Source organism: Molothrus ater, unplaced genomic scaffold, assembly GCF_012460135.2.
Source record: "Molothrus ater isolate BHLD 08-10-18 breed brown headed cowbird unplaced genomic scaffold, BPBGC_Mater_1.1 matUn_MA711, whole genome shotgun sequence".
NCBI classification, from domain to species: domain Eukaryota; kingdom Metazoa; phylum Chordata; class Aves; order Passeriformes; family Icteridae; genus Molothrus; species Molothrus ater.
Genome location: NW_023416440.1, coordinates 1 through 14140, shown reverse-complemented (window position 1 = coordinate 14140; position 14140 = coordinate 1). Strand labels below are relative to the sequence as shown.

Here is a 14140-nt window from a genome sequence, read left to right as displayed (position 1 = left end):
ACTTTTTGGGGCGGGGTTTGCGCCATTTTTGGGGCGGAGTTTCTGCCATTTTGGGGCGGGGTTTGCGCCATTTTGGGGCGGGGTTTCCACCATTTTGGGGCGGAGTTTCTGCCATTTTGGGGCGGGGTTGGCACCATTTTGGGGTGGGGTTTGCGCCATTTGGGACAGAATTTCTGCCATTTTGGGGCGGAGTTTCCGCCATTTTGGGGCAGAATTTCCGCCATTTTGGGGTTGAGTTTCCACCATTTTGGGGCGGAGTTTCCACCATTTTGGGGCAAAATTTCTGCCATTTTTGGGGCGGAGTTTCCGCCATTTTGGGGCAGAATTTTCGCCATTTTGGGGCGGAGTTTCTGCCATTTTGGGGCGGGGTTTGCGCCATTTTGGGGCGGAGTTTCCGCCATTTTTGGGGCGGGGTTTCCACCATTTTGGGGCGGTGTTTCCGCCATTTTGGGGCGGGGTTTCCGCCATTTTGGGGCGGAGTTTCTGCCATTTTGGGGCGGGGTTTCCGCCATTTTGGGGCGGAGTTTCTGCCATTTTGGGGCGGAGTTTCTGCCATTTTGGGGCGGGGTTTCCGCCATTTTGGGGCGGAGTTTCTGCCATTTTGGGGTTGAGTTTCCACCATTTTGGGGCAGAGTTCCTGCCATTTTGGGCCGGAGTTTCCACCATTTTGGGGCAAAATTTCTGCAATTTTGGGGCGGGGTTTCCGCCATTTTGGGGCGGAGTTTCTGCCATTTTGGGGCAGAATTTCCGCCATTTTGGGGCGGAGTTTCCGCCTTTTTGGGGCGGGGTTTCCGCCTTTTTCTGGCTGAGTTTCCGCCATTTTTGGGCCCCTCCCACCCCCGCCTCGGGGAGGATGAGGAGGGCGAGGACGAGGAGGGCGAGGGGAGGAAGAAGAGGCGGAGCCGGCTGCGTTTTTGGCAATGGCTTTCGTAGCAAAGACATCACAGACCACGAGCGCGGGGGGGGGGAGTGGGAGGGGCTTGGGGAGGAGGGCGGGGCTTTGGGGGGGAGGGGCTTGGGGAGAGGCCCCTCCCCCTTCCCGCTGTGGGGGGAGAGGCCATTCGGGGGGTGGGGGAGGGGCCCCAGCGGGGTGGGAAATCTAAGTGGGGGGAGGGGGATTGGTTGGGGTCATCGATGACGTCATTGGGTCGTCGATGACGTCATTGTGTCGTTGATTGGGTTTTTAATGAGGCCATCGGCGATCGATGAGGTAATCAATGACGTCACTGGTTCATCGATGAGGTTATTGTGCTATCGATGACGTCATCAGGTCATCGATGACATCATCAGGTCACTGATTGAGTTATTGGGCCATCAGTGACGTCATTGGGTACTGGTTCAACTGGTCAGGGATGGGTTAACCAGTTGGGTGGGTGGTGGTTTAACCAGCTGGGGACTGGTTAGGCTGGTCAATGGAGGGTTAACCAGCTGGGGACTGGTCAATGGAGGGTTAACCAGGCTGGGGACTGGTCAATGGAGGGTTAACCCAGTTGGGGACTGGTCAATGGAGGATTAACCAGTTGGGGAACTGGTCAATGGAGGGTTAACCCAGCTGGGGACTGGTTAGAGTGGTTGGTGATGGTTTAACCAGTTGGGGACTGGTCAATGGAGGGTTAACCAGCTGGGGACTGGTTGGTGATGGTTTAACCAGCTGGGGACTGGTCAATGGAGGGTTAACCAGCTGGGGACTGGTCAATGAAGGGTTAACCCAGTTGGGGACTGGTTAGAGTGGTTGGTGATGGTTTAACCAGTTGGGGACTGGTCAATGGAGGGTTAACCAGTTGGGGACTGGTTGGTGATGGTTTAACCAGTTGGGGACTGGTTAGAGTGGTTGGTGATGGTCGCGTTGGTCGGCGCGGTGGGAATGGGACGATGGCACCTCCCCCGCCCCGCTTGGGTTGGTCAACTCAACCCAACTCAACCCAACCCAACCCAACTCATCCAACCCAACTCAACCCAACACAACCCAACTCAACTCATCCAACCCAACTCAGCTCAATCCAAATTGACCCAACTCAATTCATCCGACCCAACTCGACCAACCCAAGCAAACTCAACCCAACCCAGCTCATCCAACCCAACTCAACTTGACCCAACCCCACTCATCCAATCCAACTCAACTCAACTCAACCCAACCCAACCCAACTCATCCAATCCAACTCATTGAACCCAAACCAACTCAACTCGACCCAACCCAACTTGACCCAACTCAACCCAACCCAACTCATCCAACTCAACTCATTCAACCCAAACCAACTCAACCCAGCCCATCCCAACCCAACTTGACCCAACTCAACCCAACTCAACTCAACTGAACCAAACCCAGCCCAACTCATCCAACTCAACCCAAACCAACATAACCCAACCAAACTCAACCCAACCCCACTCATCCAATCCAATCCAACTCAACCCAACTCAACTCAGCTCAACTCAACTTGACCCAACCCATCCAACTCAACTCAACCCAACCCAACCCAACCCAACTCAGCTCAACTCAACTCACCCAACCCAACCCAACTCATCCAATCCAACTCAACCCAACTTGACCCAACCCGACTCAACCAAACCCAACCCAACCAACCCAACTCAGCTCAACTCAACTCACCCAACCCAACCCAACCCAACTCATCCAATCCAACTCAACCCAACCCAACCCAACCCAACCCATCTGACCCAACTCTACCCAACTCATCCAACCCAACCCAACTGAACTCAACCAAACCAAATGAACTCAACCCAACCCAACTCATCCAACCCAACCCAACCCCGATTCGTGGGCGTGGCCAGCGGGGCATGACGGGATGGATGAAGACCAATGAGGAAGAAGAAGAGGAACAAAGGGGGGGGCGGAGCTTAGATTTGCCACCACCTCGGACGGGGGCGGAGCCTCGGGGGGGGGAGAAAAAATAAAGGGGGCGTGGCCGGCGGTGACGGGACCACCACGTGCTGGTTCGTCCGTTCGCAATTAATTAATTCGTTAATTTATTCGCGATTGATGCGGTTGATTAATTAATCCATGGGGATATTGGGCGGGGAGGGGCACCGGGGGGGGCGGGGCCTGGTCAGAGGGGGGCGGGGCCGGGGGGGAGGGGCCTCAGAGGCCCAGGGTGCCCCCGATGGAGGAGGCCAGGACCACGCCCAGCACCACGCAGCAGATGATGATCATGATCTTCTTCTGCGGCCGCGCCCGCGGTTTGGGGAGAATTCCGGCGGGTTTGGGAAAATCGGGGCATTTTGGGGGGAATTTTGGGGGAAAATTTCGGAATTTTTGGGGATTTTTTGGGGATTTTTTTGGGGATTTTTTTGGGATTTTTTGAGGATTTTTTGGGGGGATTTTTTGTGGGATTTTTGGGGGGATTTTGAGCGGGATTTTGGGGTGTTTGGTAAATTTGGGGGTGGTTTTTTTTTTGGGGGGGTGAATTTTGGGTGGGTTTGGGGTGGGTTTTTTCGGGTGAATTTCGGTCGATTGGATTTGGGTGGGTTTGGGGTGAGTTCGGTGAATTTTGATGGGTTTTAATGGATTCGATGGATTTGGGTGAATTCGATGGATTTTTTGGGGGGTGAATTTTTGGTGGATTTGCATGGATTTTGATGAATTTTGGGGGGAATTTTGGTAAATTTTTGATGCATTTTCGATGATTTTTTTTTTTTATGAGTTTGATGGATTTCGAGTGAATTTCAATGAATTTCAGGCAAATTTCGATGAATTTTTATGGATTTTTATAAAGTTAAATGATTTTCAATGAATTTCATGCAAATTTTGATGAATTTTTATGGATTTCGATAAAGTTAAATGAATTTCAATGAATTTTGAGTGAATTTCAGTGAATTTCATTGAATTTTGATGGAATTCAATGCGTTCCAACAAATTTTGGGTGAATTTCGATGGAATTCAATGAATTTCAATCAATTTTCGATGAATTTCGATGACATTTGATGGAATTCAATGAATTTTAATGAAATTCGATGGAATTCAATGAATTCCAATCAATTTTCGATGAATTTCGATGAATTTCGATGGAATTCAATGAATTCCAATCAATTTTTGATGAATTTCGATGAAATTTGATGGAATTCAATGAATTTCGATGAAATTTGATGAAATTCAATGAATCCCGATGAAATTTTTTTTTTTTGGGTGAATTTTTGGGTGAATTTTTGGGACGTCCCGGCAGCGGGGGAGGGGAGAGAGAACAGCGGAACATCACCGACCCCCTCCCCCACCCCCAGCCCCAGCCCCTCCCAGTACAAACCAGTGCAAACCAGTATAACCCAGTATAACCCGGAATAAACCAGTTCCCTCCCAGTATAAACCAGTATGAACCAGTTCCCTCCAGTCCCTCCCAGTATAAACCAGTATAAACCAATTCCCTCCCAGTCCCTCCCAGTTCCCTCCCAGTCCATCCTGGTCACTCTCAGTCCCCTCCCAGTATAACCCAGTATGTCCCAGTATCCCCCCAGTCCCTCCCAGTCCCTCCCAGTCCCCTCCCAGTATAAACCAGTAGCTCCCAGTCACTCCCAATCCCCTCCCAGTCCCTCCCAGTATAAACCAGTATAACCCAGTTGGTCCCGGTGTCCCCACTGACCCTCCCAGTCCCTTCCCAGTATAACCCAGTTCCCTCCCAGTCACTCCCAGTCACTCCCAATCCCCTCCCAGTATAAACCAGTATAACCCACTCCATCCCCCCAGTCCCCTCCCAGTCCCTCCCAGTATATCCCAGTATAACCGGGTGTCCCCACTGACCCTCCCAGTCCATCCCAGTCTCCTCCCAGTTCCCTCCCAGTCCCTTCCCAGTATAACCCAGTATGTCCCAGTGTCCCCACTGACCCTCCCAGTCATTCCCAGTCCCTCCCAGTATAAACCAGTATAACCCAGTCCCTCCCAGGCCATCCCGGTGTCCCCACTGACCCTCCCAGTATATCCCAGTATAACCCAGTATAACCCAGTGTCCCCACTGACCCTCCCAGTCCCCTCCCAGTCAATCCCAGTATATCCCAGTCCATCCCAGTGTCCCCACTGACCCTCCGGGCCTTGCTCTGGTACTTCACGGCTTTCTTGGTGTCGGACACGGCGCGCTCGACGTAATCCACCGAGTGCTCCACGTTGTACTCGATGCGGTCAATCATCTCCCCCTGGGGTCAGAGGTCACCCTGAGTGACCACTGGTCAGTGATGGTCACCACTGGTCAGTGATGCTCACCACTGGTCACTCATGGTCACCACTGGTCACTCAGAGTGACCGCTGGGCACTCGTGATCCACCGAGTGCTCCACGTTGTGCTCGATGCGGTCACTCATCAACCCCATGGTCACCCCGAGTGACCACTGGTCAGTGATGGTCACCACTGGTCACTCCCAATGACCATTGATGGGTCCCAATGACCACTGGTCACTCCCAGTGACCCGTAACCCATCTCAGATGACCACTGGTCACTCCCGATGACCCATAACCCAGCCAGTGGTCACTCAAGATGACCCTCAATGGGTTCTTGGTGACCCTCAATGGCTCCAGATGGACTTTGATGGGTCCCAATGACCACTGGTCACTCCCAGTGACCCATAACCCATCCCGATGACCCGTGGTCACCCAGCGGTCACTCAGCGGTCACTCGGTGCGGACCTGGCTCTCGACCAGCATGGCCATGTCCACGAACATGTCGTGCAGCTCGCGGATGCCCTTTGGCCACTGACCACAACTCGTGGTCACTCCCAGTGACCCGTAACCCATCCTGATGACCAGTGGTCACTCCAAGGTGACCTTCTGGAGATCTTTGATGACCCTCAATGGCTCCAGATGGCCACTGGTCACTCCCAATGACTTCTAACCCATCCCAATGACCACTGGTCACTCCTGAAGACCCATGGTCACTCCCAGTGACCCATAACCCATCCCAGATGACCACTGGTCACTCCCGATGACCCATAACCCATCCAGTGGTCACTCAAGATGACCCTCAATGGGTTCTTGGTGACCCTCAATGGCTCCAGATGGACTTTGATGGGTCCCAATGACCACTGGTCACTCCCGATGACCCGTAACCCATCCCAGTGACCCGTAACCCATCCCGATGACCACTGGTCACTCAGTGGTCACTCAGGATGACCAGTGGTCACTCGGTGCGGACCTGGCTCTCGACCAGCATGGCCATGTCCACGAACATGTCGTGCAGCTCGCGGATGCCCTTTGGCCACTGACCACAACCCGTGGTCACTCCCAGTGACCCGTAACCCATCCCAATGACCACTGGTCACCCAGCGGTCACTCAGCGGTCACTCGGTGCGGACCTGGCTCTCGACCAGCATGGCCATGTCCACGAACATGTCGTGCAGCTCGCGGATGCCCTTTGGCCACTGACCACGACCCGTGGTCACTCCCAGTGACCCGTAACCCATCCCGATGGCCCGTGGTCACCCAGCGGTCACTCAGCGGTCACTCAGCGCGGACCTGGCTCTCGACCAGCATGGCCATGTCCACGAACATGTCGTGCAGCTCGCGGATGCCCTTTGGCCACTGACCACGACTCGTGGTCACTCTGAATGACCCATAACCCATTCCGATGACCACTGGTCACTCAGCGGTCACTCAGGATGACCAGCGGTCACTCGGTGCGGACCTGGCTCTCGACCAGCATGGCCATGTCCACGAACATGTCGTGCAGCTCGCGGATGCTGGTCTCCAGCTTGATGATCTCGTTGTGCCGCGTCTCGATCTCGTTCAGCGCCTGCTTGGTCATCTGCGAGTCCATCTTGATCTGCGGGGGGGGGGGGGCACGCGCGGCGGTCAGCGCGGCCACCCGGGGGTCACCCGGGGGTCACCTGGTGGTCAGCTGGCGCTGGGGACCTCCAGGTGGTCACCTGGTGGTCACCAGAGATCTCCAGGACCTTCAGGTGGTCACCTGGCGGTCACCAGGTATCTCCAGGTGGTTCTGGTGGTCACCTGGTGGTCACCTGGTGGTCACCCAGGATGTCCAGGTGGTCACCTGGTGGTCAGCCGGCACTGGGGACCTTCAGGTGGTCACCAGAGATCTCCAGGTGGTCACCAGAGATCTCCAGGACCTTCAGGTGGTCAGCTGGTGGTCACCATGGATCTCCAGGTGGTTCTGGTGGTCACCTGGTGGTCACCTGGTGGTCACCATGGATCTCCAGGTGGTCACCTGGTGGTTACCTGGTGGTCAGCTGATGGTCAGCTGGTCACCAGAGATCTCCAGGACCTCCAGGTGGTCACCATGGATCTCCAGGACCTTCAGGTGGTCACCCAGGTGACCTTCAGGTGGTCACCATGGATCCCCTGGTGGTCACCTGGCGGTCACCTGGCGGTCAGCTGGTGGTCAGCTGGTCACCAGAGATCTCCAGGTGGTCACCTGGTGGTCACCATCAATCACCTGGTGGTCACCATCAATCACCTGGTGGTCACCTGGTGGTCACCTGGTGGTCACCTGGTCCGGGGGACCTTCAGGTGGTGACCAGTGACCCCCAGTCCCTCCCAGTGACCCCTGGTCAGTCCCGGTCAGTCCCAGTGACCGCTGGTCACTCCCTCCCAGTGACCCCCAGTGACCCCCGGTCAGTCCCGGTCAGTCCCGGTGACCACGGTGGTCACTCTGGTCACTCTGGTCAGTCCCAGTGACCACCGTGGTCACTCTGGTCAGTCCCGGTCAGTCCTGGTGACCACGGTGGTCACTCCGGTCACTCTGGTCACTCTGGCCAGTCCCGGTCAGTCCTGGTGACCACGGTGGTCACTCCGGTCACTCTGGCCAGTCCCGGTCAGTCCCGGTGACCACGGTGGTCACTCTGGTCACTCTGGTCAGTCCTCGTGACCACGGTGGTCACTCTGGTCACTCTGGTCAGTCCCAGTCAGTCCTGGTGACCACGGTGGTCACTCCGGTCACTCCGGTCACTCTGGTCACTCTGGTCAGTCCCGGTCAGTCCTGGTGACCACGGTGGTCACTCCGGGGGTCACTCTGGCCAGTCCCGGTGGTCACTCCGGGGGTCACTCCGGCCATGGTCACTCACGTCGTCCGTGAAGATGGCCAGCTTGCCGCTCTCCAGCATGTCCTCCAGCTCCTCGTTGGTCGTGGTCCGGCCGGCTGGGGGAGAGTGACCGCTGAGTGACCACTGAGTGACCACTGAGTGACCACTGAGTGACCCATGACCCCCAGAGTGACCCCCGACCATTCCCACGCCTGACCACTCCCCCCACACTGACCACTGAGCCCCGAGTGACCCCTGGCCCCCCTCACTGACCACTGAGCCCTGATGACCAACGATGACCAATGATGACCAATGACCCCAGAGTGACCAGAGCAGTGGTCAGTGACCCCGAGTGACCCCAGGGTGACCCTCACTGATCCCCAGCTCTCTCTGCATCCGCTCCTTGCAGTGGTCAGTGCACGGTGACCCCTCGGTCCCTCCCCATCCCCTGATGACCAACGATGACCAACGATGACCAGTGATGACCAACGATGACCAATGACCCCAGATGACCCCAGGATGACCCCGGGTGACCCCAGAGTGACCCCGGGTGACCCTCACTGATCTCGAGCTGCCTCTGGATCCGCTCCTTGCAGCGGTCACTGTGACCGCTCTGTCCCTCACACTGACCACTCTGTCCCCATCCCCTGATGACCAACGATGACCAATGACCCCTGATGACCCCAGGATGACCCCGGGTGACCCCGGGTGACCCTCACTGATCTCGAGCTGCCGCTGGATCCGGTCCTTGCAGCGGTCCCGGTACTTGGACTGCGTCGCGTTGTACTCGGTCATCACCTCCACGAACTTGCGGGACAGCGTCGAGTGCTGGGACACAGGTGAGACACAGGTGAGACCCGACAGGTGAGACACAGGTGAGACATGGACAGGTGAGATATGGACAGGTGAGACCCGACAGGTGAGATATGGACAGGTGAGATGGGACAGGTGAGACAGGTGAGACCCGGGGACAGGTGAGATACAGGGGAGACACGGACAGGTGAGACCCGGGGACAGGTGAGATATGGACAGGTGAGACAGGTGAGATACAGGTGAGACATGGACAGGTGAGACCCGACAGGTGAGACCCGACAGGTGAGACCCAGGTGAGACCCGGGGACAGGTGAGACACAGGGACAGGTGAGATACAGGTGAGACATGGACAGGTGAGACATGGACAGGTGAGACATGGACAGGTGAGACCCAGGGGCAGGTGAGACCCGACAGGTGAGATATGGACAGGTGAGACACAGGTGAGACCCGGCAAGTGAGACCCGGCAGGTGAGACACAGGTGAGACACGGACAGGTGAGACATGGACAGGTGAGACCCGACAGGTGAGATACAGGTGAAATATGGACAGGTGAGACATGGACAGGTGAGATACAGGGACAGGTGAGACAGGTGAGATACAGGGACAGGTGAGACATGGACAGGTGAGATACAGGTGAGACCCGACAGGTGAGACATGGACAGGTGAGATACAGGGACAGGTGAGACCCGACAGGTAAGACAGGTGAGATACAGGTGAGATACAGGTGAGATATGGACAGGTGAGACAGTTGAGGTCACACAGGTGAGGTCACACAGGTGAGGGACAGGTGAGGTCATACACTGCTGCTGCTGGTGACGATGATAATGACGATGACGATGATGATGAAGCCAACGATGACAATGATGAAGCTGATGACGGTGATGATGATGAAGATGAAGTCAACGATGCCGATGAAGCCAACGATGACGATGATGATGATGATGAAGTCAATGAAGGAGCCGATGATGAGGTCGATGATGACGATGATGATGATGAAGTCAACAATAAAGTCGATGATGATGATGACGATGACGATGGCGCCGTTGTTGATGATGAAGACGAAGGACGATGGCAATTAAACCAATGATGAAGCCGACGATGATGATGAAGATGAAGCCAATGATGATGACGATGATGATGAAGGTGACGATGACGATGATGAAGGCGATGAAGGCTCACCTGCGTCTTGCGGATCCGCAGGTCGGCCGAGGAGCGGCTCAGTGAGGATGAAGATGAAGATGAAGATGAAGATGAAGATGAAGGATGAAGCCAATGATGGCTCTGATGATGATGATGATGAAGATGACGATGATGAAGATGACGATGATGAAGGTGATGAAGGCTCACCTGTGTCTTGCGGATCAGCAGGTCGGCCGAGGAGCGGCTCAGTGAGGATGAAGATGATGACGATGATGAAGGACAATGATGAAGATGAAGCCAATGATGGCTCTGATGATGATGACGATGATGATGATGATGATGAAGGTGATGATGAAGGCTCACCTGTGTCTTGCGGATCCGCAGGTCGGCCGAGGAGCGGTTCAGCCCCTCCTCCTGCTCGATGCTCTGCTCGATGGCTGCGGCCGGACAGCGGTCACTCAGCGGTCACTCAGCGGTCACTCAGTGGTCACTCAGTGGTCACTCAGTGGTCACTCACTCAGTGGTCACTCAGTGGTCACTCAGCGGGGCGGGGGTCAAAGGTCACCTTTCAATTTGGAGCGCACTTTGTTCGCCGTCTTCTTGATGTCGGCCGTCAGGTCCTCGAGCTCCTGCTTGGTCTCTGAGTGACCGCGAGTGACCGGTGAGTGACCACTGAGTGACCACTGAGTGACCACCCACTGACCACTGAGTGACCACCCACTGACCACCCACTGACCGGTGAGTGACCACTGAGTGACCACTGAGTGACCACTGAGTGACCACCGAGTGACCACCCACTGACCACCCACTGACCGGTGAGTGACCACTGAGTGACCACTGAGTGACCACACACTGACCACCCACTGACCACCCACTGACCACCCACTGACCAGTTACTGATTGATTAATGAATGATTAGTGACCAGTGAGTGACCGGTGAGTGACCACTGAGTGACCACTGAGTGACCACTGAGTGACCACCCACTGACCAGTGAGTGATTGATTAATGAATGATTAGTGACCAGTGAGTGACCACTGAGTGACCACTGAGTGACCACTGAGTGACCACCCACTGACCACCCACTGACCGGTGAGTGACCACTGAGTGACCGCTGAGTGACCACCCACTGACCACTGAGTGACCACCCACTGACCACCCACTGACCACCCACTGACCGGTGAGTGACCACTGAGTGACCACCCACTGACCACCCACTGACCGGTGAGTGACCACTGAGTGACCACCCACTGACCACCCACTGACCGGTGAGTGACCACTGAGTGACCGCTGAGTGACCACCCACTGACCACTGAGTGACCACCCACTGACCACCCACTGACCACCCACTGACCGGTGAGTGACCACTGAGTGACCACTGAGTGACCACCCACTGACCACCCACTGACCGGTGAGTGACCACTGAGTGACCACTGAGTGACCACCCACTGACCACCCACTGACCAGTTACTGATTGATTAATGAATGATTAGTGACCAGTGAGTGACCGGTGAGTGACCACTGAGTGACCACTGAGTGACCACCCACTGACCACCCACTGACCACTGAGTGACCACCCACTGACCACCCACTGACCAGTGAGTGACCAATGACTGACCACTCACTGAGCAGTTACTGACCGATTACTGGCTGATTAATGAATGATTAATGACTGATTAATGACTGATAATTGACTGATTAATGACCACTGAGTGACCGGTGAGTGACCAGTGAGTGACCATCCACTGACCAGTCACTGAGCAGTTACTGATCAATTACTGACCAATTACTGATTGATTAATGACTGATTAATGACTGATTAATGACTGATTAATGACTGATTAATGACCGGCGAGTGACTCTGGCCCCATTAACGACCCAATTACCCCACTAATAACGGCAATAATGATCCCGTTAACTAATTAGCTCGTTCATTAACTAAATCATTATTTAATTAATTAACGATTAACGATTAATGGTTAATGATTAATTATTAATAATTAATCATTAATTAAATAATTATTTAATTAATAATTAATGAACACACTCTCGTCGGGGTTGGGGGCGGCCAGGATGGCGCTGTGCTGCTCCTTAATGACCCCATTAACCCCATTAATAACTCCATTAATGACCCAATGACCCCCCATTAATAAGTCCATTAATGACCCAATAACCCCATTAACGACCAGAATAATTGATTAATTAGCTGATTAATTAATTAATAATTAATGAACGCACTCTCGTCGGGGTTGGGGGCGGCCAGGATGGCGCTGTGCTGCTCCTTAATGACCCCATTAACCGCATTAATAACTCCATTAATGACCCAATAACCCCATTAACGACCAGAACAATTGATTAATCGATTAATTAGCTGATTAATTAATTAATGAACGCACTCTCGTCGGGGTTGGGGGGCGGCCAGGATGGCGCTGTGCTGCTCCTTAATGACCCCATTAATAACCCAATTAATGACCCAATAACCCCATTAATGGTTGAAATAATTAATAATTGATTAATTAATTAATAATTAATAATTAATAATTAATGAACGCACTCTCGTCGGGGTTGGGGGCGGCCAGGATGGCACTCTGCTCCTCCTTAATGACCCCATTAACCCCATTAATAACCCAATTAATGACCCAATAACCCCATTAATGGTTAAAATAATTAATAATTGATTAATTAATTAATAATTAATAATTAATAATTAATGAACTCACTCTCGTCGGGGTTGGGGGCGGCCAGGATGGCACTCTGCTCCTCCTTAATGACCCCATTAACCCCATTAATAACTCCGTTAATGACCCAATAACCCCATTAATGGTTAAAATAATTAATAATTGATTAATTAATTAATAATTAATAATTAATGAACGCACTCTCGTCGGGGTTGGGGGCGGCCAGGATGGCGCTGTGCTTCTCCTTAATGACCCCATTAACCGCATTAATAACTCCATTAATGACCCAATAACCCCATTAACGACCAGAACAATTGATTAATCGATTAATTAGCTGATTAATTAATTAATGAACTCACTCTCGTCGGGGTTGGGGGCGGCCAGGATGGCGCTGTGCTGCTCCTTAATGACCCCATTAATAACTCCATTAATGACCCAATAACCCCATTAACGACCAGAATAATGGATTAATTAGCTAATTAATTAATTAATAATTAATGAACGCACTCTCGTCAGGGTTGGGGGCGGCCAGGATGGCGCTGTGCTGCTCCTTAATGACCCCATTAACCCCATTAATAACTCCATTAATGACCCAATAACCCCATTAACGACCAGAACAATTGATTAATCGATTAATTAATTAATTAATAATTAATGAACTCACTCTCGTCGGGGTTGGGGGCGGCCAGGATGGCGCTGTGCTGCTTCTTCACCTGCTCCACGTCCTCCGAGAGTTTCTCGATGCAGCCCCGGATCTCCTCCACCTCAAACGGGGCAAATTCGGGCAAATTCGGGCAAATTCGGGCAAATTCGGGCAAAATTGGGGATTTTTGGGAGAAAATTGGAGAGTTTTGGGGGAAAAATTTGGGTTTTTTGGGGATAAAATTGGGGATTTTTGGGGGAAAAATTGGGGATTTTTTGGGGGGAAAATTGGGGATTTTTGGGGGAAAATTGGGGATTTTTTGGGAGAAAATTGGGGATTTTGGGGGGGAAAATTGGGGATTTTTTGGGAGAAAATTGGGATTTTTGGGAGAAAATTGGGGATTTTATTGGGGGAAAAAATGGGGATTTTTGGGGAAAAATTGGGGATTTTTGGGGAAAAATTGGGGATTTTTTAGGGGAAAAATTGGGGATTTTGGGGGAAAACAATGGGGATTTTTGGCGGGGAAATTGGGGATTTTTGGGGAAAATCCGGGGATTTTTGGGAGAAAATTGGGGATTTTATTGGGAAAAAATTGGGGATTTTATTGGGGAAAAATTGGGGATTTTTGGGGGAAAATGGGGGATTTTTGGGAAAATTTGGGGATTTTATTGGGGGGGAAAATTGGGGATTTTGGGGGGAAAAATTGGGGATTTTATTGGGGAAAAATTGGGGATTTTGGGGGAAAACAATGGGGATTTTTGGGGGGGAAATTGGGGATTTTTTTTTGAAAAATCGGGGATTTTTTGGGAGAAAATTGGGGATTTTATTGGGGGAAAAATTGGGGATTTTTGGGGGAAAATTGGGGATTTTTTAGGGGAAAAAATTGGGGATTTTATTGGGG

The 14140-nt window shown here is 52.7% G+C and overlaps 1 protein-coding gene across 4 annotated transcripts; it reads right to left on the bottom strand.

The window, feature by feature from the left end:
- Window positions 1–2954: 2954 nt before the first annotated feature.
- On the bottom strand, window positions 2955–13161 carry LOC118693253 (syntaxin-1B). Of its 4 annotated transcripts, none has more exons than XM_036393647.2 (8): window positions 13104–13161; window positions 10486–10560; window positions 10284–10357; window positions 8687–8795; window positions 8010–8083; window positions 6614–6751; window positions 5023–5133; window positions 2955–3175 (listed from the first exon to the last, which is right to left on the bottom strand). In XM_036393647.2, exons 4-8 carry the CDS (start codon window positions 8760–8762, stop codon window positions 3095–3097), a joined length of 480 nt encoding a protein of 159 aa, XP_036249540.1. In that variant the 5' UTR covers window positions 8763–8795; window positions 10284–10357; window positions 10486–10560; window positions 13104–13161; the 3' UTR covers window positions 2955–3094. The 4 variants fall into 4 exon arrangements, with proteins under 4 accessions (XP_036249540.1, XP_036249539.1, XP_054374164.1 ...); XM_036393646.2 differs by lacking the exon at window positions 13104–13161 and adding an exon at window positions 11966–12028; XM_054518189.1 differs by lacking the exons at window positions 10284–10357; window positions 10486–10560; window positions 13104–13161 and adding an exon at window positions 10128–10173.
- Window positions 13162–14140: the final 979 nt, after the last annotated feature.

Bases quoted from the DNA above. Each gene is read 5' to 3' on its own strand.
- LOC118693253 (XM_036393647.2), bottom strand. From the start codon at position 8,762: ATGACCGAGTACAACGCGACGCAGTCCAAGTACCGGGACCGCTGCAAG. The intron at 6,752-8,009 runs GTGAGTGACCAT...CCCCCCCCGCAG, and splicing joins TGGCCATCTTCACGGACGAC to ATCAAGATGGACTCGCAGAT. The intron at 5,134-6,613 runs GTCCGCACCGAG...CTCTGACCCCAG, and splicing joins CCATGCTGGTCGAGAGCCAG to GGGGAGATGATTGACCGCAT.